The sequence below is a fragment of the Ovis aries genome, chromosome 1, assembly GCF_016772045.2.
Source record: "Ovis aries strain OAR_USU_Benz2616 breed Rambouillet chromosome 1, ARS-UI_Ramb_v3.0, whole genome shotgun sequence".
In the NCBI taxonomy this organism is placed as follows: domain Eukaryota; kingdom Metazoa; phylum Chordata; class Mammalia; order Artiodactyla; family Bovidae; genus Ovis; species Ovis aries.
In genome coordinates this window covers 143,420,400-143,446,494 of record NC_056054.1, presented here as the reverse complement: position 1 = coordinate 143,446,494, position 26,095 = coordinate 143,420,400, and the positions used below count along the sequence as shown (strand labels likewise).

General features: G+C 37.0%; 1 protein-coding gene and 1 non-coding gene across 3 annotated transcripts in view; both read right to left on the bottom strand.

Moving 5' to 3' along the window:
• The window catches only part of SAMSN1 (SAM domain, SH3 domain and nuclear localization signals 1), a 173,235-nt gene that overhangs the window by 57,160 nt on the left and 89,980 nt on the right, over positions 1-26,095 (bottom strand). The window contains exon 1 of one of the 2 annotated variants that reach the window (XM_004002824.6): positions 2,134-2,244. The exons of the other annotated variant lie outside the window; for it this stretch is intronic. Within the exon in view, the coding sequence (XP_004002873.2) occupies positions 2,134-2,190 (57 nt within the window). The 5' untranslated portion in view covers positions 2,191-2,244. Of the gene's footprint in view, positions 1-2,133; positions 2,245-26,095 lie in introns of those variants that run through there. 2 annotated transcript variants of the gene reach the window in all.
• TRNAS-GGA (transfer RNA serine (anticodon GGA)) lies at positions 11,639-11,710 on the bottom strand. The gene has a single exon. It is a non-coding gene; the product is annotated as a tRNA-Ser (tRNA).

Here is a 26,095-nt window from a genome sequence, read left to right as displayed (position 1 = left end):
ACACGGCTGAGTGTGTGGAGATGGGCATGATTGTCTGGGTGCAGTTAATCCATGTAGACAGTAACTCCCTATATTTCAGACTGGTTTCTTGATGGTTCTATTCTATCTTTCTAGACCCAGGCCCTATATTCCCTTCTAGTCAATGAAGGATTTGAAATTCTCATTCTACTAGTCATTTATTTGCAGGAATCTCCACCATCTCTTCTGGATTTGGCTCTTTTTCCATAAAATACATAAAGAAAAATTACCCAGTAAAAGAAATATGAATTAAAGCAAAGTTATTTCTAAAACAGAATTATAATAATTGGAAAAAATATTAACTCCATATTAAAAGGAAAAGATTTAGCTGGAATGTATGAACAATATTTTTTCATATACATTCACATATCTCTTTAAATTCATATAAAATGAAACCATCCATCTAAAGAAAACAGGAATCCATTCACAAAAAAAAATGTTTCCAATGTGACTATTTTCTGTGATATATTTTGCTCTCAGATGTATACTTTATCAAATATATTTTTACTTTTATGAGTAAGAAACTCAGCAATATGAACAATATTCTACTTCTATTACAATAGCCCCTGCAATTAAGGCAAAAGATAATCATAGAGTAAAATATCATTTTGAAAGTTGTTCCATGACAAAAATATGATAGCAGCTCACTGCATAATAGGGTTCTTATGAGGTACTCTAAACTGTAAATACTTGGATGAAAACCACTGCTTTGAATTAATTTTTGTGAATTAATTTCCCTAAAACCTAGTTTTGTCAACTCAATATTGGTTGCATTTAATCAAGCAAATTTTATATAAAATTAATCCTAGATGGAAAGGTAAGCAATGCTTGTTGTACTCTTTGGGGAAATGTTACCTTGCATTTTTGCTCTACTAGGGGAAAAGACAGAAATCATGATGTGTTATACAGCTGTATTTAAGTAGAAATGCTTGCCTATCCTTCATCAGGTCTTTTTGTCAGAAAAAATTAATATTGAAAATCATTTATTCTCAGTTTCCAAATATCAGAAATCATTTTTTTAGTTTCCTTCAGAGAGGTTTTGTGGTAACTTACAAAGAGCTATAAAATATAAAATATTGGCTATTGTTCAATGCCATGACAATTCAAAAGTTCACAATCAATTACCAATTCCTCTCTCTCTCTGGAAGGTACCAAGCAAATAAATTCCAATAATAGATAATAAATCAACCCTCTAAAAAGACATTTGACCTCAGTTATTATTTATTTACAAGCATATTTAAAATGTTTATCTAAGAAACTAAAAAAAAAATGTATAGGTTTTGTAAAAATTCACTGATACCAGTATTTCAGAGATATTTTCCTTTATGATACTAATGAAACTAATTTAGAGTCATACAATAGAATCCAAACTTTGTTATCTCATACCTTTTTTTAAGTAGTCGTTAGCAATTATTTTCAAGACAAAGAATAGAATAACATTTCAAATAGAATCAGTTCAACAAATCTATACATATATGGAGTTTTGATGTTTCCAAACAACCCAGTCCTCTCTCAAGTAGTGGAGCTAGTTCAAGAGAGAAAGTAGTAAAAATAGCCTGTATAATAAGCTATCATATTTTAGCCTGAAGAAGTGAGAAACATCCAAGTATTCAATCAAAACATCTCCATTTTGTAACTTTCTAATAATGCATTATGAAGAGCTGAGACTGTAAGAAATAAAGTGCACTTGGTAGATTATTAAACAGACTTTGCCACCTTTATAGTTATTAAGAATATACAATATTGTAAAGTAATTAGCCTCCAATTAAAATAAATAAATTTATATTAAAAAAAAGAACATACACAAAGATTTCATAATATCAGTCTTTCAAACAGAGATCACCAAAATGATTTCCATAGAGTTGACAGTATGAGCTCAGAGTTCAGTTACAGTTGTAAATAATCAAATATGCCCTATAAGATAAAATTACATAGACAGTAATTGTCAGGTATCATTTAACAGCTAATGTTCGATTCAGTTTTTCCCATATTTGCCATGAAGCTTTCAACCATGTGGTTGAATTGATTTCTTATGGGCAGATAAAAACCATGTGTCTCTGTGTGCATTCTATTAAATAATTTGGTTTTGTTTGACTATGTATGAAATCACCATACCTTAGGCTTTTGATGTTTTTCCTTCTCTGAGACATTGGATGGTTTTCTCTTCAGCATTTTGAATTCACACTGCTCCGAATGAGTGCACTTTCTGGTGTTACAGAAACGATTGAAGACTGTCAGCAGTGTGCTGTCTATGATGTACAGCTGCAGAGAAGTTTGAATCTAGTAACCTGCCACTTCCTCTTTTTGGTCAGGATATGACTTCACATCTACATGGGTAAAGTTTTGTTCTTTTTGTGACAGTAATTATTTGGTAACTTTTTAACATTCTGTTCTTGCTATATTCTATGAGGTAGATCCCTAACTAAACCTCACACATCAGCATGCCTGCAGTTATAAGGGCCATGAAGATTTCAAAATAACACATTTTTTCAGTTTATAAAAAAATAAAAATCTGTAACACATTCCATGAAATAGAGAGATAGGTAGAGATAAGTAGAGAGAAGAAAACATCTGAGCTAATAAATGAAGCAAAACTTGAGATGTGAACTTTATAGTATGTAAAAAATAAAGAGAATACTCAGGGTAGTCAACTTTGCATTCTTATGTAAACCTTATTGGAAGATGTTATAAGGTAGATTTTAAACAATACTAAAGAGAGTTCCAGAAAAACAACTATTTCTGCTTTATTGACTATGGCAAAGCCTTTGACTATGTGGATCACAACAACCTGTGGAAAATTCTGAAAAGAGATGGGAATACCAGACCACCTGACCTGCCTCTTGAGAAACCTATATGCAGGTCAGGAAGCAACAGTTAGAACTGGACATGGGACAACAGACTTGTTCCAAATAGGAAAAGGAGTACGTCAAGGCTGTATATTGTCATCCTGCTTATTTAACTTATATGCAGAGTACATCATGAGAAACGCTGGGCTGGAAGAAGTACAAGCTGGAATCAAGATGCTGGGAGAAATATCAGTAACATCAGATATGCAGATGACACCACTCTTATGGAAGAAAGTGAAGAAGAACTAAAAAGCCTCTTGATGAAATTGAAAGAGGAGAGTGAAAAAGTTGGCTTACAGCTCAACATTCAGAAAATGAAGATCATGACATCTGGTCCCATCACTTCATGGGAAATAGATGGGAAAACAGTGGAAACAGTGTCAGACTTAATTTTGAGGGGCTCCAAAATCACTGCGGATAGTGATTGCAGCCATGAAATTAAAGACACTTACTCCTTGGAAGGAAAGTTATGATCAACCTAGATAGCATATTCAAAAACAGAGACATTACTTTACATTACTTTGCCAACAAAGGTCTGTCTAGTCAAGGCTATGGGTTTTCCAGTGATCATGTATGGATGTGAGAGTTGGACTGTGAAGAAAGCTGAGTGCCAAAGAATTGAAGCTTTTGAACTGTGGTGTTGGAGAAGACTCTTGAGAGTCCCTTGGACTGCAAGGAGATCCAACCAGTCCATCCTAAAGGAGATCAGCCCTGGGTGTTCATTGGAAGGACTGATGCTAAAGCTTAAACTCCAATACTTGGGCCACATCATGCGAAGAGGTGACTCATTGGAAAATACCCTGATGCTGGGAGGGATTAGGGGCAGGAGGAGAAGAGGACGACAGAGGATGAGATGGCTGGATAGTGTCACGGACTCAAGTGACATGGATTTGTGTGGACTCTGGCAGTTGTTGATGGACAGGGAGGCCTGGCCTGCTGTGCTTCATGGGGTCGCAAAAAGTTAGACATGACTAAGCAACTGAACTGAACTGAATCCTATTTAAATCATATATGCACATTTTAAAAAACAGTATGGATGAAATTCATATAAATAGGAATATGAATCCAGAAGCAAATTATTATGCATATTGTTACTTTGTGAACAAATTACTAGGCTGTAAAGTGAAAGTGAAGTAGCTCAGGTGTATCTGACTCTTTTTGACCCCATGGACTATAGCCTACGAGTTTCCTCCAGCCATGGAATTTTCTAGGCAAGGGTACTGGAGTGGGTTGCCATTTCCTTCTGTAGGGGATCTTCCCCACCCAGGGATTGAACCTGGGTCTCCAGCATTGTAAGCAGACGATTTTACCATCTGAGCCACCAGGGAAGCTCCTTATGTTGTAAATTCCTGATTAATAAGGAAATCAATTAAATAGAACCCTCAATTAACCAGATGTCTTTCTGCTACAAACTGCATTGCCATATGTTGATAATTGCTAACAGAGTGGTGATCCAGTGGGTCAATGGTACTTTCAAATGAAGCATCCCAAGTCCTTATTTAATAGTCCTGGAGTAGAGCTAATATGACTTAGAAAGAATTTCCCCATCAAACTAAAGGATTTAGCGTTTTTATTATAATGTCAAAACCAACATAGCCAGGAAAGTAAAAAGAAGAAGTTCAAGCTTTCTTATTAATTAGGGATTTACCAAAGGGAGACTTGTAAAATGTCTGAACCGCCACTTCTATGAAAACCCGCTTGTTAAGGGAATCAACCTAGATTTTGTTTATAAAACCCCTGGGTTGAAAAACAGTGGTACCATATTCTTAATGAGCAGCTTTCCTAGGTGAAAAATCAAGTGACTCTATTTCTCAGTCTTTACTCATACCTCTAAACCCCTCCTCCCCGAAACCCAGTTCTAGTGTTCAAATTTCACTGATTCATTTACCACATATTAAATTGTCTGTTCTGTGCTGTCTGATAATATATCAAGCCACCTGCCTAGCTAAAATATAGTTTATGTTCTGTAACAGAATTGAAGGAATGCACTTGTTAAGATAGTATGCTTCTTCTACTGGATATTAAGAGCAGGTTTATATTTTTCAAGAGTTATCAGGCTGGTATTTTCCAAATAGTGACAGAGTATAACACTGAAGAACCTGAGTACCCTGAAGCTGGGTAATTCCCTAGAACTATGCTTCTTTTCAAACTTTCTGTCGGTGCTTAAGTTAAAGAAGTGATCTAAGTAACAACAACAACAAAAACTTCAGAAATTGAAAGTCATGAAAAAATTTATTTCTTATTGAAACACTTTCGACCTCTGTGCCCCCATTTTTTCATCTGTGAATAGAAATTTAACTCAATTGCAGAGTTCGGTCAATAACATGGGAATGATAATGTGCTTACTACATGTTAGGGTTTTGGTGGGAATAAAAGGAAATGCCAATAAAGAATTACTTATGTAAGAGATGTTTTATATCAAGAAATGTTCATGGGTCTTAAAGAGGCAGGAGCTTTTGAATAGTTTTGCTTGGGATACTGTTTTCTATAGATTGTATGTCTACGGTGATAACTAAAGAATAGAGAGCAGTCGCATTCATGGTGACCATAGCTGGACTATACACAGTTTTTAAAAGTGCTGCACTCCAGCAGCTTGTGCATTGTGCTCAGTTGTGCCCAACTCTTTGCAGTCCCATGGACTGTAGCCTGCCCATCCCCTCTGTCCATGGGATTTTCCACTACAAGAATACTGGAATGCATTGCCATTTCCTTCTCCAGGGGACCTTTCCAACCCAGAGATTGAACCTGAACAAAATCTTACTTTTATGATCTCTAGGCATTTTACCATCATCAAGACTCTAAGAAATATTTAAAATGTAAATAATACTAGATCTTGATCCTCAGAATTAAATATGGGAGAAGCAACCTTCTACTCAAGAAAAAATGTTTTCTGGAGACTAAAAGACATATATGACATTTGAGGTTCTGTTACAATCTGTATTAAACACCTTAGCCCTCAAAAAAATCGCAGTTGACACAGTAACGAATATTGTGATCGATTATCTTCTACTTTGTCCATGGAATTGTTTAATGACTCAGCCAGAGTGATACAGCAAGTACTTAAGTCAAAGGTATATAGAGCAGGAATGAGGTAGAAAGTCAGTACAGAGCACAAAAATTTCCTATCATGACTGAACCACTAAACCACATGTTGCTTAAGAAATATTCTGAAACAGGGAAATTGCAAAAGAGCAAAGTCTTGGTGCTTTGTTTTCACACATTACCTTAATGGTCTTAACCCAGGCAAGGTGAAAGAAGGCTGGGACTTTGCGGCATGCATGTCAATTACAACCTCTGCGTCATAGTGGGTAAGTCAAAATTTTAAAGAAATTGCAAATTGATGACAGCTATTGTGGTGCATTTGATGAGAAAGTTAACTGAGACATGAAAGAGTTGTTTCAGCAGTCCAAAAAATATTTACTGGCAGATTGCTAAGATGTAATAATCAAATTCAAATCAAATTCAGATTCAGATTAATTCCCGTCAGCAGAAAGAGAATGCATTGTTCATAAGGACAACAAGTCCCTGAAACTCGGCAGTTGCTGTTTCTCACAATAAATATTAAAAAAGTCATGGTGGTTAATCCCACAAGGTTATCCCAAAGGGTGGTTATCCCAAAGGGTCCACTCTTGGTGCACTCAAAACATTATGTTTCTGATAGAGAAGAGCTGCTGGTCACACCCTTGGTATCTTGGGAAGCCTCTCAGGAGAGAACTTGGCCCTGTGACAATATTTCTTATTTTAAATTTCTAAAGAGATAATGTAGTGCATTATCTCACTATCTTAGCTGTAGGAGAAATAGAGACGTGAGATAAACAAAGAAGATTAGCAGTCTGAGATGCATGGTGAACCTAAAGAATCATACAGGAAAAAACTGTTTTGAAAGAGATGGAGACCATCTTAGGTCACATCTATGCATGACAAGATGTTTGAAACAATATGAGAGGAGATACAGTAAACAAAAATGAGGAGGACCCATCCATCAGTGACTAAAACAATCAGGGGATCTGATTAAGTTTAAAATATATGCAAATTTGTTGTTGTTTAATCACTAAACTGTGTCCTACTCTTTTTTTTTTAATTTTTATTTTTACTTTATTTTACTTTACAATACTGTATTGGTTTTGCCATACATTGACATGAATCCACCACAAGTGTACATGAGTTCCCAAACATGAACCCCCCTCCCACCTCCCACCGCATATCATGTCTCTGGATCATCCCCATGCACCAGCCCCAAGCATCCTGTATCCTGCATCAAACATAGACTGGCAATTCATTTCTTACATGACAGTATATATGTTTCAATGCCATTCTCCCAAATCATCCCACCCTCTCCCTCTCCCTCAGAGTCCAAAAGTCCACTCTACACATCTGTGTCTCTTTTGCTGTCTCGCATACAGGGTCATCATTACCATCTTTCTAAATTCCATATATATGTGTTAGTATACTGTATTGGTGTTTTTCTTTCTGGCTTACTTCACTCTGTATAATCGGCTCCAGTTTCGTCCACCTCGTTAGAACTGATTCAAATGTATTCTTTTTAATGGCTGAGTAATACTCCATTGTGTATATGTACCACAGCTTCCTTATCCATTCATCTGCTGATGGACATCTAGGTTGTTTCCATGTCCTGGCTATTATAAACAGTGCTGCGATGAACATTGGGGTACATGTGTCTCTTTCAGTTCTGGTTTCCTTGGTGTGTATGCCCAGCAGTGGGATTGCTGGGTCATAAGGCAGTTCTATTTGCAATTTTTAAGGAATCTCCATAGTGGCTGTACTAGTTTGTATTCCCACCAACAGTGCAAGAGGGTTCCCTTTTCTCCACACCCTCTCCAGCATTTATTGCTTGCAGACTTTTGGATCTCAGCCATTCTGACTGGTGTGAAGTGGTACCTCATTGTGGTCTTGATTTGCATTTCTCTAATAATGAGTGATGTTGAGCATCTTTTCATGTGTTTGTTAGCCATCCGTATGTCTTCTTTGGAGAAATGTCTATTTAGTTCTTTGGCCCATTTTTTGATTGGGTCATTTATTTTTCTGGAATTGAGCTGCATAAGTTGTTTGTATATTTTTGAGATTAGTTGTTTGTCCATTGTTTCATTTGCTATTATTTTCTCCCATTCAGAAGGCTGTCTTTTCAACTTGCTTATATTTTCCTTTGTTGTGCAGAAGCTTTTAATTTTAATTAGATCCCATTTGTTTCTTTTTGCTTTTATTTCCAGAATTTTTGCAACTCCATGGACTGTAGCTCACCAGGCTCCTCTGTCCGTGGGATTTTCCAGGCAAGAATACTGGGGTGGATTGCCATTTCCTTCTTCAGGGGAATTTCCCAACCCAGAAGTTGAACCCAGGTCTCCAGCTTGGCAGACAGATTATCACTGAGCCACCTGGGAGGCTCTTATATGGAAATTACTTAGGTTATTCAACAAATTATAAATATATATTTTCTAAGTGGTTGCCACAATAAGTAATGATAAAATTTCATACCTTTATGATTAAAGGTTTAATATTCATGAAGTCATTCTCAAAGTTAACTATAATAATGATAGCTATCAGTTTTGAATGCTTATTTTATGCTTGGCATTGTGCTCTGTGCTTTGTTCATATTTCCCATGTAACTTTCAAAAAATCTCTGTAAGCTGGTACTAACACTATCATTCCCAACTTCCAGGTGAGGTTAGGTAACATGTCCAGTTTCCACAGCTAGGAAGTGGTGGAGTCAGGATTCAATCCAAAATCTTACTTCATACACATCATTCTGTACCATAGTTATACCTAAAGACCTGACATAAAATAGGAGTGATTTATTTGAGGGTGGGAGAGAGTAATGCTGAGCTACTGATTGGAAAGTGTTTCAATCTTTAGGTGTGTATAAAATGTGAAACCAGGAAGCATGTAACTAGTCTAAAACCCTCTTCTTCTTTTGAGACTTAACATTACATGGACAAACCTTCTACCTTTTCAAGGTCCTTCCCTAAGCCAACCTACTTTGTAGTGCCTCTAAGAAAAGTCAAAAGCCCCTCAATGCTATCATTAAAATCATTTTCTCTAATTTCACAGTTATTAAAATTGAGGTAGGAGCACAGATTAGATTTGTCTTCATGTTATGAAATTTCCTAGGTTCTGAGTTCCCTTATGATGGCTTTTGATAAGGTATTCATCTGTAAATTGATCTCCAGAGTTACTATCTATTTCCTCCTTGATCTGGAGCTATAGAAACCCACTTTATGTTTCTAAAAATTATTTATTATTCTCTTAACCTTTGACATTTCATCTCATTAGTTTTTGCTTGCCTCAATATCACACCCAAATTATGGTCATAATCTTCACATTTCTGTAGTTTCCACTTTACACTTTTCAAAATGTCATTTCATATTTTGTAGAAATAAAAATGCTTACCCTAAAACATAAAAAAAAAATTAAAAAAAAACCAGAAGCTCCCTGTCACATCCTTTTATTTTCCCCAGACTTATTTAAATTCTTTGTATGATCCCTCTAGTATTAAATCCATTTTCCTCATTAGTTAAATTAATTTTTTCTATACATAGGCCCATAGTTTCTTGATTTATGTATTAGACATTATCTGTTGATTCCTGCTTTGTCCTTGAGGATTTTATACTCCTTTCACTCCCCAACTTCCTTTTAATTATTTAGTTAAATCAATAGTTATTATCATTTTGTAAATATTGTTCATGAATAAGTAAAATTAGGTATAATGCTTTGTGTTCCCTTTGTTGTTTATTTTTAGAGTTCATAAGGGGTAATATATCCCAAATTAATGCCCACAACAAATTAATCAACTGATTTATTTTGAACATTGAAGTTTACTCACCATATATAGAGTTGTAAATGACCGAACATTTCAAATTTCTTTTTTCCTTCTTTCAGTGGGGTTTGATTGTTCTCTAAGGATGCAATCCTGAGCCTGAAATAGAAATTCCCAACCACCTCTTGGTTTGGATTCTCTTTGACCTCAGTCTCAGATCATCTTTTTTTGTCTACTCTTTCATTTATAGAAACATAGCTCCTTAATGGAAATGCTTTAGGACCTTGTAGAGCCTTCACATTCAAATACAATTTTGAGTTGGTATTCTGGCTTCATTTTTCAGAATTTAGAAAGCCTCTCCATTGTCAACTAGCTTCCAAAGTTGTTGTTGAGGAGTCTAACACTATTTTGATTCCTGGTTTATTGTAGATGGACTTCTCCTAACCGCCTTGCCCCCACCACAGAGAGAAAGAATATATACATATTATTCCTTTTATCTTTGGTATGTCCTAAAATGTCATATTATATGTCTTAATATACATTACTGTTTCATTCCCTGTACTGCTCACTCAATGGCTCTTCAAACTGGAAAAGCACAACCTTAAGGTCTATTTCATTAATGAATGCTTCATCTCTTTCTCTGTTCTCTCTTTCTGGAAATTTTAATAAGACAATGTTAGAAACCCTGATTGATATTCTCATTCTGATATATTTCTCTGTTTCCTTCTTCTTCTTCCTTTTTCTTTTTTACTCTCTAGGAAATTCAATTTTTTCTACTAATTATTATAATAAATATTTTAACTATAATGTATTTTATAAAACTTCTGATTATTTTCTTTTATAACACTTTGCTCTTTTTTAAAAATATAGTGGTGTTAATGAAATCAGTTAACATGCAACAATACGGATGAATCTTAGAAATGCAAGAGAAGAATAGTTCACAAAAGAATTTTAAGTCGCATGAAGCTCTTTAGAAAATATACATATATAGTCTTAAACAATAAAAGAGTGAAGAACATAGCGCTTAATGTAATGATTTACTTGAGTGGAGAGAGTCAGGGAGATGGAATGGCGGTTCAGTGTAGATGGGTACAGGTTATTTTTGAGGTCCTAGCTTTATTTCAAGTGTTTATTTTAGTAATCTATTTTAAAAACTAGCTAAACAAAAGTAAAGCTTTGAGAATATTCTATTCTTGATTCTTGGAAAGGAGGTAAAATGTAATGGGTAAGAGGGTGGACTTCAAACAGACTGCTGCTGCTGCTGCTAAGTCGCTTCAGTCGTGTCCGACTCTGTGCGACCCCATAGACGGCAGCCCACCAGGCTCCCTCATCCCTGGGATTCTCCAGACAAGAACACTGGAGTGGGTTGCCATTTCCTTCTCCAATGCATGAAAGTGAAAAGTGAAAGGGAAGTCGCTCAGTCATGTCCGACTCTTAGCGACCCCATGGACTGCAGCCTACCAGGCTACTCCACCCACGGGATTCTCCAGGCAAGAGTGCTGGAGTGGGGTGCCATTGACTACTTGGGTTCAAATCATGGCTCTGCAATATTCTAAGATGTCCTTGGCTATACTTAACCAAGTATACTATACTTAACCTTTCTTTAAAATGGACAGTAGTTCCTACCTCAAAGGAATTGCTATGAGGATTAAATAAGACACCATTATAAAGTTAGTAGAAAAGTGACTGGCATATACAAAACACTAAATAACTAACACTAACTAAATAAATGGAATATATTCTCTTATCTTTCTGAGGTGATTGATTACCATTTTATAATTTCCTTCTGTTCCTTTTGTTGTCTTCGTTTCTTTCTGATTTCTTTCTTCTGTTTGCTTTGACCTCTAGCTTTCACCTTTGAAAGTGAAAGTGAAAGTGAAGTCGCTCAGTCATGTCAGACTCTTTGAGACCCCATGGACTATAGCCTACCAGGCTCCTCCCTCCATGGGATTCTCCAGGCAAGAGTACTAGAGTGGGTTGCCATTTCCTTCTCCAGGGGATCTTCCCCACCCAGGGATCGAACCCGGGTCTCCCGCATTCCAGGCAGACGCTTTAACCTCTGAGCCACCAGGGAGGCTTTCTTCAAATGTCTAGTGATTTTTGGCTATCGATACATTGCTAAGAGCATCATATAAAAATCAAGCCATATTATCAGAAGACCCTTAGATGACAGGTTCTGGAATTTTGTTCTCTGAGATCATCAGGATTATTGTATTAATAATCCTCCCATGTCCTGAGTGAACTCTGGGGGAGTAGGGGAGCTTCCTTGCAGGCTTCAAATGCTGACGCTCTGAGGGGCTCTTTGGTGCACACAGACTCACTTCATTGCAGCATCCTTTCCTGCAGGTTCTGAGATTGACTTTCTCCAATCCTCCATTCACCTTCCATCATCACAAACATTAGTTGGCATCTAGTCTATTCTTCTATCAAATGCCTTTGTCTTAATGGGTTTGCATCTTTTTGGTAGATATATATGGATCATATGCTATATTTAAGCAGAGTCTAGTTTTTCTAACTATTCACATTTTTATCATTTCCAACTCTCTTCTTCATTCTGCCCTTGCAAACATGTGTGTCTCTATCATACTTGCTAAATTCCTAATTACATGGAGCATGTAGCTAATTACATAAAGCTGATCCCTGTCCTACCACTTCAAATTTACAACTTTCAAGATTGATATAAAACATGGCTACTGCATTACAGCAGGAAGAAGGCAGGAACAAATATGAAGTCTTTCAATAGAAATTCATTCTCACATTTAAATCATTGTGTTCTCTCCCTATTTGTAGATTCTTCTCACAAGCACAGAAATACAGTATCCTGTGAAAATAGTTTACTTTTTCATTATTTATTGTCTAAAACAATTAACAAATGTTTTATTGAAAATCTTCAAACCAATTTTTAAACTAAGAATATAACCTAGTACTTCTTGAATCATATCTTATTATGCTAAAAGGAAATTCTGTTCATAATATAGAATACTGACTGAATAAGTTGAATTAACTTTGCACAAAAATATATTTAAATTAATTATTATCTGAGCATAGTACATATACTATTAAAATTCCGTGTTTTTCTCTAAGATCAGGTATAAGATAAATATGTCCACTCTCACCACTTTTATTCAACATAGTTTGCAAGTGTTAGCCACAGCAATAAAAGAAAAAAAGGAATCCAAATTGTAAAAGAAAAACTGAAACTGTCCCTATTTGCAGATGACTTGATGCAGTATACTAACACATATATATGGAATTTAGAAAGATGGTAACAATAACCCTGTATGAGAGACAGCAAAAGAGACACAGATGTATAGAACAGTCTTTTGGACTCTGTGGGAGAGGGAGAGGGTGGGATGATTTGGGAGAATGGCATTGAAATATGTATAATATCATATAAGAAACGAATCGCCAGTCTAGGTTTGATGCAGGATACAGGATGCTTGGGGTTGGTGCACTGGGATGACCCAGAGAGATGGTATGGGGAGGGAGGAGAGAGGGGGGTTCAGGAGTGGGAACACATGTACACCCGTGGCAGATTCATGTTGATGCATGGTGAAACCAATACAGTATGGTAAAGTAAAATAAAATCTGAAAAAAACACAAAACTTAAAGATGCCATCAGAATACTACTAGAGCTCATCCATGAATTTAGTAAAGTTGCAATATACAAAATTAATATACAAAAGTCTGTTGCATTTCTATACACTAACAATAAACTATCGGGAAGAGAAATTAAGGAAGCAACTCCATTTACCATTGCATCAAAAAGGATAAAATACCTGGAGGTAAATCTACCTAAGGAAGGAAAAGACCCATACTCAGAAAACTATAAAACACTGATGAAAGAAATTGGAGATGACATGAACACATGGAAAGACATATCCAACGATATAGAAATTGGATTGGAGGAATTAATATTGTTATAATGACCATGCTATCCAAAGCAATCCATCTATCCAATACAATTCCTATCAAAATAACCATTGTGTTTTTCACCGGACTAGGCAATGGCACCCCACTCCAGTACTCTTGCCTGGAAAATCCCATGGACAGAGGAGCCTGGTGGGCTGCAGTCCATGGGGTCGCAAAGAGTCGGACACGACTGAGCGACTTCCCTTTCACTTTTCACTTTCATGCATTGGAGAAGGAAATGGCAACCCACTCCAGTGTTCTTGCCTGGAGAATCCCAGGGACGGGGTAGCCTGGTGGGCTGCCGTCTATGGGGTCGCACAGAGTTGGACACAACTGAAGCGACTTAGCAGCAGAACAAACAATTTAAAATTTTGCCTGGAAACACAAAAGACTGAGTAGCCAAAATAATCCTGAAAAGAAGAATGGAGCTGGAGGACTCATACTTTGACTTCAGACAACACTGAAAAGCTACAGTAAGCAAAATGGGATGGTACCAGCACAAAAACAGACACATAGACCAATGAAACAGAACCGAGAGCCCAGAAATAAATCCATACCCTTATGGTCAATTAACTGATGACAAAGAAGGCAGGATTATAAAGTGGAGAAAAGAAGTCTCTTCAATAAATGGTGCTGGGAAAACTGGACAGACACATGTAAAAGAATGAAGTTAGAACATTTTCTAACACTATCTACATAAATAAACTCAAAATGGATTAAAGATCTAAGTGTAAGATCAAATACTGCAAAACTCTTAGAAGAAACACAGGCCAAGTGTTCTTTAACATAAATCACAGCACTATTTTGGGGGTCTATCTCCTAGAGTAAAGGAAACAAAAGCAAAAATAAATAGCACCTAATATTAAACTAAAAAGTTTTTGCCCAGCAAAAGATATCACCAACAAAACAAATATCCACTGAATGGGATAAGATATTTGAAAAGAATATGACTAATGAGGGATTAATATCCAACACATATAAACAACTCATACAACTCAACAGCAAAAAAATCCAAAGAACCCAATTAAAAAATAGGTGAAAGAGCTGAATAGACATATTTCCAAAGAGGAAATGCAGATGAGCAACAGGCACATAAAAAATGCTCAATATCACTAATCATCAAGGAAATAAGGTTCAGAACAAAAATGAGATATCACCTCACACCTGTCAGAATTGCCATTACCAAAAAGAACATAAGTAACAAATGATGGAGAGGATGTGGAGAAAAGGGAAACCTCTTACCCTGCTTGGGGGAATGTAAACCGGTACAGCCACTATGGAAAACAGTATGGAAATGTCTCAGAATCTAAAAGCAGAACCACCATATGACCCAGCAACTCTATTCCTGGGTATATATCTGAAGAAAAGTAAAAACACTAATTCAAAAAGATATATATTCACTCCAATGTTCCTAGAAGCATTATTTACAATTGCCAAGGTATGCATGCAATACAAGTGTCCATCAGCAGATGAATGAATAAAGAAAATGTAGTAATTACACCTCCTGGACTACTCCTCAGCTAGAGCAAAGAATAAAAGTTTGCCCTGTTTAGCAACATGGATGGACTTGGAAGGCATTATGCTAAGTGAAATGCATCAGATAGAGGAAGACAAATACTGTATGATATCACTTATATGTAGAATCTAAAGTACAATGGGCAATTAAAAAAAAAAGGCTCACAAATACAGAGAGAATAAACTAGTGGTTACCAGTGTTGAGAAGGAAGGAGGAAGTGGCAATATAGGGGTAGAAGAATAAAAAGGATTATCATAGAATTATACAAAATTTGTGTGTGTTAAACTTTGGAAAATTATAAAGCATTGTAAAATTTTAAAAAGTCTTTCATTTAGTTTAAAAGTGTAAGCTTAAAAGTACTTCTAAAGCCAAAAATATCATCTGCTTAATTTGTACTTTTTTCTCCAGAAGCACAGGAGGAAGGTAGACTATGCTGATCAATAGACCATGATTTCCTAACTACTGAAAAAAAATGTAATTAATAAAATATTTCTGGAGAGGTATATAAGAGCTTCCTTTCTTCAGAAATCTATTCTTAAACAGGAAGTACAAAATTACTTTTTTCCTTTCTACTTATACTTGCCAGAAAAATTTATAGCAGATTCAAGAGTGATTAGAATATTTTTCATTCCTTAACATTTGAAGCTATGTTAAAACTGTAAAGTTGTAAATGTTAGTAGCTGTGTAGCCTCTTACTTAGACAACCAAAACCTCTAATGTGATCATCTCTTCAACTCTGACTATAATTATAAAATAAAATATTTTAATTGCATATCAGTTTAATTACAAAAGAAATGGCGTGGAACATGATTACGGTGAATGTTTTTAATATCTACTCTAGCAAAATCAAATTTCATAATATCATATATATATATACACACATCATATATATGCATATTATAGATATTTATAGAGTAGGTATATACATGTGTGTATGTATGTATACATGTGTTTTATTGAGATGGAATTCCATCTTTACCTTTTAATTCAAGAGTAATGGTAGAAGTTCTTAAGAGAACAAGTATGTTATAAATAGGTACACACTGCCCTCCCTAACCCAACACATACACTGAGGTTTCCACCTAAAGCGTGAAGCCACAGCAAGGCACAGGTCCTCAGAAACCTTTCTGCATTCTAATTTTAAAGCATTTGCATTGTCATTTCTGGGAAGGGAGAAATCAAGTGATCATTTACAGGATTTTACAAGTATATTACCCACAATTCAATTCCATTCTCTTCTTGAATAAGAAAACTTTCCATAACTTTTGCAGTTGTATTTGTGAGAAATGAAAGAAAAGTTTGTTTTTTTCCGTCAATCAAGTAGTGAGGTGAAGCAAATAACTGCGTTAACATCGATGCCCTGCAGCTGAAAAAAACTAACTGGTTATTTGAAACCTGATAACTCTTTGGAAAGAGAGAGAATTCTTTGTTTGATTTTTAAGGGCATGGGATTCCAACCACCATAAGCAACCTCAAAAGCAGTCACAGCCTCTGGTTACTAGACCTCTGCTGAGCAAGTCTGGCTGGCTTTTCTTTTCTACCTGTCACCCATCCACGGAGACATGTGATGTGATGAGAACTTGTGGACTTTAGAAGACTGTATAGCTTTGAGTCCAGTCAAGCTATATAAACTGGAGTGTAACATTTGACTTCTCTGATTTTGAAGTTCCTTATGGGTAAAAGGAGAAAATAATGTTTCCCCATGAGATTATTGTTGGGATTAAATGAGACAATATATATAAAATTCCTGATACAAAAAAAGACCTCAGCTAATGCTCGTTTCATCCTCTCTCCTTATACAAAGGCAGAAAAGCAGTAGATCCCTAGGCTTTCAAGTCTTACTTTCATTCTAGATTGTGGTCACAATGTGACCCATTTTGTTGATACCATGTCTGGCCACTGATTTCCAAAGCTGATACATGTGCAATGACTAGTCTAACCTGAAGATCTCTCATTGTCACATGCTGTATGATATTTGAATATGCTGTTTATCCTTAGCCACCAACCAAGGGAAATTTCTACAGAAGAATTCAGTTCTGCTTTCACTTAGATTTGGTGATAACATTTAACTGTGAATTTGTAATTGCACTTTGAAAACAAGTTCTGTAGTCTTTCTCACAAACAGAAAGGCCTGGACATCGCTGGCCTTGGCCTGTGCATGCCAGTCTCCTTTCTTTCCCTGATCCGCTCACGCTGGTCTTCTGTTCGTGCTTAGACCTTGTTCAGTTCTTTTCCATCTTGGGCTTCTGGTCAAGTCCTCTCTTTTGTTTGAAGTGCTCTTCTGCTCATTTTCACCTGACCAGCTCCTTATCATTCTTAAGGTATCAGCCTCCATGTCACCTCCATAGAGGGCCTTCTCCAACGAAATGCCCATAGGTACTTGAATTTTTTTTAACCTCCTTTATTTGTTTGTTTGTTTTAGTTACATAGAAGGTAGAAGCCAGCTCTGTTGGTAGCACTAGTGTAGAATCTGGCACAGAATGAGGTCAGGAAGTATTTGATGAATAGATGGGTAAGTTAGCTCTATAGGTCTGAACAATTTAGGCTATTTCTTTGGATTAACACATGTCAGGATCAAACTCAGAATTAATATTCCTTCAAAACCAAAAGAGATTATGCCAGGGAGAATAAATGTTTAACTCAGATTATCAGAGAAAATATCTTGCAAAATTTTTGAAACATACAGACTATAAACCACTTTCACAAAATTCTTTTTCTTTTATGGAGAACTCAATGAGATATGTCAACATACCTTACTAATGATGATAATGATCTATTATTGATTTATATAACATTCTTTCTTAAGGTTGAACATATTTTAACATAACTTTTAATCCTAACAGATTTCCTACGAGGTTCTTATCCTGATTTTATGCACATGGGCAACTGCATTTTCTTTTCTACCAACTCAGCTCCTGATTCGAGGACATTTAATCCTGAGCCTAGGAACTCCCCTGCACAGGAGTCACTGTAGTGAAATAGCTTCTTTACTATTGAAACAAATTATATTGATCCTATCTCCACTACAAATCTGGCTCTATAATTCTCTAAATATTAAAGCTTGACTCATCTTTGTGGTGATGATACTTTAGAAAACTAACACTTCTCCTCTGAAAGAGAAAAGAAGCTTTCTTTATAAAATGATAAATACTTAGGGGAAAATGTGTATTTTTTATTTTTTTAGCTCTAACACAATCGGTAAGTATGTCATATGGTTCATGCAGAGCCAACTTCTTTATTTCAGCCTGCAAAGGTCATCTCCTCTGCTGAAAATCAGCCGGTGAAAACAATACACTCAGTATCACCTTGAGAAGGTACCAGCACACCTCTGGCCACCACAAGCTTAGGAAACCTCCGCATGCTTTAAGACCTTTCCTGAGACTCGCTGTCCTGCCCTGGGGAGAAATCAGAATCCCTCCATCGAACAGACTCAGAGAGAACTGAGTGGGACCTGCATGCCCCACAGGCATAAAATATTACTTATACAGCTCCTCTCCTCATTCTTGTTGTATTCCAAGATATGTTAAGCAAGTATCTTATTTGTTTAACAAATATGTCTTGAATGTCTGCTGTGGGCCTGGCGCTCTACCAGGTGTCCAAAGATGGAATGTCAAGGGTATTACCTTCTGAGAGTTACCAGTTCAGTGGGAAGACAGACCAACAAACTGAGAATTCAATATAATATATTCTGTATCAACCCAAGAGGCACGGGCAAATTGCTAATATATCTGAATTAAGGAAAAATTTTACTAAGGAGGTAAAATCCTAAAGTGGACTTGAGTAATAGTGAGTGAAATAGGAATTGGCCAGGCAAACCAGGGGAAATCCAGGGGCATTCCACCAAGAAGAAGGGTATATGATAGGGTGAAATGCCTGAGAAGGTTTGGTATGGTCTGGGAGGGAGGGGTACTTCCCCACAGAGAGCAGTTATGCCTAACATGGTGAAAGACAGATAATGGGGCTGGCAGGTTGCTTAAGGCCAGACTGTGAAGGACTTGGAGATCACGGGTAATGGGTTGAATCGTATCCTTCCAAAGAGATGTGGTAAGGTCCTCAGGGTCTCATAATGTGACCTTATTTGGCAATAGGGTTGTTGTAGACATCATTAGTTCAAGTGAGGTTATCCTTGATTAGAGTGACCTATTGATCTAACATGACAGGTATCCTTAAAAGAAAATGGAATTTGGACACACACACACATATACCTAGAAACTCACAAGGAGAAGATAGCCACCTGAAGGTGGAGGCAGACATTGGAAGTATGCAGCCACAAGCCGCAGAACACCTGGAGCTACTAGAATCCAGAAGAATCTTAAGAATCTTCCCATTAAGTTTTCTGAGACATCATGGCCCTTGATTTTGGACTAACCTCCAGAAACGTGAGATAATAAATATCTACGGTTTTTAATTGCCCAGGATGTGTATTTGATTACTGAAGCCCTTTGAAACTGATGAAAAGTAAATGAAAAGTGTTAGTTGCTCAGTTGTGTCCAACTCTTTGTGACCCCACGGGCTGTAGCCTGCCAGACTACTCTGTCCATGGGATTTTCAGGCAAGAATGCTGGAGTGGGTTGCCATGCCCTCCTGTAGGGGATCTTTCCGACCCAGGGATCGAACCCAGGTCTCCTGCATTGCAGGAAGATTCTTTACCATCTGAGCTACCAGGGAAGCCCTAGGAAACTGATATATCACGTTAAATAAATAGTGTAGATTTGAATATAATGGGATTATGATCTGTAGGGAATGGAAACTACTAAAGAACTGTTGTCAAAGCAAGAGCGCAACTTGACCATACTTGTGTGTTAGATAAAAGTTTCTGGCTGAAGTGTGGAGCATAGATAGGGGATGGAGAGAATCTGCGAAGTTTCCAAAGCTTATTCCTCAGTATCTCCCACAGTTCCTCAGTATCTCCTCATCTATGAAACAAACACAAAGGATGGAGAAAAGAGCATCCTTCTCCACTCAGTTTGGTCCAAAATATTGTATTAGAGCTCTCCTGTCTGCATAACGTCACCTGGATAAAGAAAGGGGTATATTTTGAAATTCAGTCCTACCAGATCACTTTACTTAGTGATGGGAATGTCACAATGAAAAATGATGATATAATCGGACATTTAAAATGATGTTGACATTGATATCTTGATTTAAAAATTCAGTTAAAAAATCTTAGAACCATGATATGAATAAAATTAATTTTCCAGTAGCAAGCCATTTAAGTTCTCAGAATTATTTTTCTTGTTCTTTATCTTAATTGCAGAATCTGGTTTATATCCATATCTTGAAATGTCTATTCCCCAGCAGAAAAACTTGTTAAGAAGCATACTATCACTAAGATCAATACTAAGGATGCTGGATTGCAGCTGTTATTTCTGTTGAGGTATTTCCTAGAAGTGTCCTGGACTGCAGTAATCGGCAGGTTTGACGCAAGCAAATGACTTCTCTCTAATTGGAGTAAGTGGCGTTCAAACCGACGACACTTACACTTCCAAGGTCGTATACTCTTTAGCTGTTTCTAATCTTGACTAGTATCTGTTTCTAATCTTGACTAGTTTGAATAGATCCTAAAATAAATACAGAAGTCTTGAGTGTGTTTTCCGTGTTTCAAGCAACATAAATGCACACACACATACTTTACAAGGGATCTATTTTTACTGAAGTCACAGAATTCACTAACGAACAAGACCCTGGTAAGACATTCTGATTCACATTCTGTAGTTTCCGTATAACCTCCTGAGATACATGTCATCCTCACATAGATAAGTAGATAAACTAATGAATACAAGCCATCTTCATGTATCTTTCATCTCATTTGCTGAATACCATAACTGATAATGTTACAAAATATTACATTGCATAACTCAAAATGTAAACTATATGCTTCTAATCATATTATATTGATGAAGCAATTTAATATAATTTCATTTTTTTAAACACGAAGGTTACAATATAACAAATGTAAAAATCAGTGAGATTATCAAACACAGAGTACTAAAGAAACCTGAAAAACTTGTATAATAAGTTAATGCTCAGATGTCTTGGACGCTGATATGTAAAAATCATATGATTCGCTTGGGAAAGTCAAGGCTTAGAGAGATGAAGAATTTTGATTTAAGGAAGCAGCTAAGGGCAGTACTGGACCTAAGGGAGCCACTGGCCTCTTCATCTGTCATTTGTCATGAGATGTAGTGTTGAACTACTGTCATGTGACCTTCTTGCCCACTTATTAAGCCATGGGTACACAAACAGCAAGAGTGCTCTGTTAGTGTTTCCTATAAAATGACATTAGAGAGATTAGAGGCCTTACATTGTATTGTAGCTCCTGTTTTACCCCGCCAAACAGGAGAGGACAGATATAAAATATTTGGGAGCAGTTGTGAACGTGTATATTGACAGAAAAGTACCTTATCTCTCTGTGATTGACATGTGTCTCAGCACCCATAGTGGTAGAATTATCTAAATAGGACAAGACTGAACAGCTAATACAAGCACATTTAAGAGCGGTAACAAAAGTAAACCAAAAGTTCCCTATGTCTACATGGGTTACTGATTTAAGTATACTTTTCCAATGGCATTCATTCATTTTTTTTTTATTCCTTTCTCCAAACACCATGTTTTAGTTCCTACTTTGTTGCCTAGCATTGGAAATTATCTCCACTTTAAAAAAAAATGTTTGATTTGCATGTGTTATTTGGACTCATGCATTGATTTAAAATCAGATCATCAAAGATAGGAACTTAGATGCCTCCAAAATATTAATTGAAAGAAGAGTTATATGGATATAGTTTATAGTTGAACAGCCAACATTTTCCATACTCATATATTCGTATAGAATGAGATGAGAAGAAGATAGATTTTAGAAGAGGAAAATGAACAAATATTTATTGATATGCTACTGTAGATCATTACATCTCACTCAAGCCTCTTAACAGCTATATAAAGTGTTATTATCTCCTATTTTGCAAAGAAGAAACGGAGATACAAAGCAGCTCCCTCACCTAAAGTCAGAAAGCTGACAAGTAGTCAAGAATTGAACTCCAGCCTCTCTGACTCCACTATACCATGCAGACAAACCCTTTATGTCGAATAAATTCACTAGCAAATTAAGGGAGAAAACAGCAAGCCAAAAGCAACCCCACTTATTTCTTTAGCAGGCAGCTGTGGTTTTTCCAGTGGTCATGTATGGATGCAAGAGTTGGACTGTGAAGAAAGCTGAGCACCGAAGAATTGATGCTTTTGAACTGTGGTGTTGGAGAAGACTCTTGAGAGTCCCTTGGACTGCAAGGAGATCCAACAAGTCCATTCTGAAGGAGATCAGCCCTGGGTGTTCTTTTGGAAGGAATGATGCTAAAGCTGAAACTCAGGTACTTTGGCCACCTCATGCGAAGAGTTGACTCATTGGAAAAGACTCTGATGCTGGGAGGGATTGGGGGCAGGAGGAGAAGGGGACGACAGAGGATGAGATGGCTGGATGGCATCACCGACTCGATGGACATGAGTTTGAGTGAACTCCGGGAGATGGTGATAGACAGGGAGGCCTGGCATGCTGCAATTCATGGGGTCGCAGAGAATCACACACGACTGAGCAACTGAACTGAACTGAACTATAAATATAAACGTTAGCTTTAGAGCTAGGGAATGGGCCACCTTCCCTTCTTCTGATCTCTTCCCTTTTCTCACTTTCTATTTTGTTATTCTTTTCCAATGCCTCACTACACTGTCACTTCCTCCTAAGAACTCAGAGGAGTATATTTCAGGAGCAGTCAAAGAAAGAAACTGAGAGCAGGGAAGGGTGATTCAAAATCAACCCAAGAGGAGACGTTGTAATAAACACATACTTACCAGATGATGCGCAGGCTTCAAGGGGATGGGAAAGGGACTGGGAAACAACTGAAATTCAGTGGAGGTAATGGACACACCACAGAGCATGTAAAGCAGAGAAGAAAACAAATTTTGATTTATATACTATATAGACGATCTTCCCAGATGACTCAGTGGTAAAGAACCTGCCTGCCAATTCAGGAGACTCTGGTTCAATCCCTGGGTCAGGAAGATCTCCTGGAAGAAGAAATGGCAACTGACTCCAGTATTCTTGCCTGGGAAATCCCATGGACAGCAGAGCTTGGTAGGCTACAGTGCATGAGGTCGCAAAGAGGTGTACAAAACATAGCAACTGAGTGTGCATACCATACAGACACCTTGGAAATATACAGTAAATATTTCAACTATTTATCATCTATGAATAAAGTTAACATCTACTCTGGGAGCAATACTGAAAAGTTTAGACAGTAGTAAAGTTCAAAAGCAGGTCAATGAGCCTAACAAAATGTTTCATTTACACCTGAATCTTTAATCGCCCCCCTGGCTTTGAGATTCAGCCTTCTAAAAATGTATTTCTTTCCTCTTAAACTTGACTCTTGGGGCTCTTGGTCACCATCTATATGCCAGGCGGAGAGCTAAGCACCTTTACATAAAATATCTCTTGCCATCCTAATGATAAGTCTGGGAGAAAGGCTATATTTTTCCCACTACAGAGAAGAAGCAACTGGGATTCAGACAGTAATGTGTCTGTGTATACTATGGATTCCAAATTTAAACTCAAGATCTCTCCCTTTAAAGTTGAATGGCCTTCCTCTTTTACAGTGTTGCAGAAACTTCTAAACATCATGGTGAGTACAAAATGGTGAGCCACACAAAAAATGAAAACTTCTTATGTGGATACTGGGGGGTTAAGAAATATTGGTTTGATTGGGTGATTGTTGACCAGTTTCATTTTAAAAAGCAAAGTAATGTACATTTGCCAGTGGGGTGGGGAGGAGGCAGAAATGTAGACAGTGGAAAGAACAGAGACATATCACAGCTTATTCACTCTCATTTCCATATATGCAGACTGAAGTTCTAGTTAGTTCTGCTTTTGTTATTGGTAAAGACGAAAGCTCACCTTTCCCACAAGTTGCCCAGATAAAAAGACCAGAATGATGGCTGGCAGTTCTTTGGGAGTAACCGCACTTGTGCTGTGGTTCCTTTGGTTGAATTTAAATTCAGCTTGCATTTTATTCAAAGGAGCCTCTTTCCTACTTTCATCTGAACTGAATTAATGCACAATAAATACAGGCATCAAATTTTCTAACTGCGGTGAATAAAGGATATCCAAGGGTTATAGACTGTCAGTAAAAGCACATTACAAAACCTAAGTACTCAATTTCAAAAAGCCTTTTAACATAAATATTTCAAGATTATCAGCTTCGTTATCATTTCACACCAACAATTATCATTTCCCAAACCTGTTCTGACATTTGAAGGAACATTAAGGAAAAAAAAAAAAATCTTACTGCATTATATCTGGCTACCACCATATAATGCCACTTAAAAGTTGGTTTAGAATAAAGATAAAGGCAGAGGAAGGTTGGCCGCAGTGACTCAAATGAACCCTTTTCACTGTTTCTTTTTGAGTTATGTTAGTGTTATCTGATGCAAAAAGACACAGCACACACACATGCATATACACACACAGACCACCGCAAGATCCCATTCAAATCTATTAATTTGGTTCAAACACTTTAGGATTTAAAGATCCTGACCAAGTGATACTGGAAACCATTACTAAAGTAAATGGGCTGTGTAATTAGAAAAACTGGACATTTCTTTGACCCTCTGACAGAGCGGATGGTTTTTGCTCCTCAGCAGTCAGGTAGAACCCTGTGTTGGGGGCCTTAGGTCATACAGAAATGTTGGCAGAGTTCCATGTCACTGGTACTACAGGAAGACAATCCAACTTGTCTATATAAAGGAGGAGTTGGCAGACGAGACGGCTGATAAATGGGAGCATTAAAATAAGCATTACTAATAAATTGGGGAAAATTTCACAAATGAGTAAGGCGAATGATTTTTACCCAGCTTGGGTATTAAACTAGAAAGAGCACAACAATTACCCAGTAGAGAAAATCAGATTCTATTTAGAAAGTTGCAAAAATAAATAATAGTTATGTTATTATCATAAAAGCTACTTACATTCAAAAGCATTTTATAAAATCTAGAAAATATATAAGAGGGCTGGTCATTTGTTATACCCTTTGTCTGGGGACTTTTCTACTCTATGATATATTGCCAACAACTGCTGGATCATGGAAAAAGCAAGAGAGTTCCAGAAAAACATCTACTTCTACTTTATTGACAATGCCAAAGCCTTTGACTGTGTGGATAACAATAAACTGTGGAAAATTCTTCAAGAGATGGGAATACCAGACCACCTGACCTGCCTCTTGAAAAACCTGTATGCAGGTCAGGAAGCAACAGTTAGAACTGGACATGGGACAACAGACTGGTTCCAAGTAGGAAAAGGAGTCCATCAAATCTGTATATTGTCACCCTGCTTATTTAACTTACATGCAGAGTACATCATGAGAAACGCTGGGCTAGATGAAGCACAAGCTGGAATCAAGTTTGCTGGGAGAAATATAAATAAACTCAGATATGCAGATGACACCACCCTTATGGCAGAAAGTGAAGAGGAACTAAAAGCCTCTTGATGAAAGTGAAAGAGGAGAGTGAAAAATTTGGCTTAAAGCTCAACCTTCAGAAAATGAAGATCATGGCATCTGGTCCCATCACTTCATGGGAAATAGATGGGAAACAGTGGAAACAGTGTCAGACTTAATTTTGAGGGGCTCCAAAATCACTGCAGATGGTGATTGCAGCCATGAAACTAAAAGACGCTTACTCCTTGAAAGAAAAGTTATGACCAACCTAGATAGCATATTCAAAAGCAGAGACATTACTTTGGCAACTAAGGTCTGTCTAGTCAAGGCTATGTTTTTCCCAGTGGTCATGTGTGGATGCGAGAGTTGGACTGTGAAGAAAGCTGAGCACCGAAGAATTGATGCTTTTGAACTGTGGTGTTGGAGAAGACACTTGAGAGTCCCTTGGACTGCAAGGAGATCCAACAAGTCCATTCTAAAGGAGATTAGCCCTGGGTGTTCTTGGAAGGAATGATGCTAAAGCTGAAACTCTGGTACTTCGGCCACCTCATGCAGA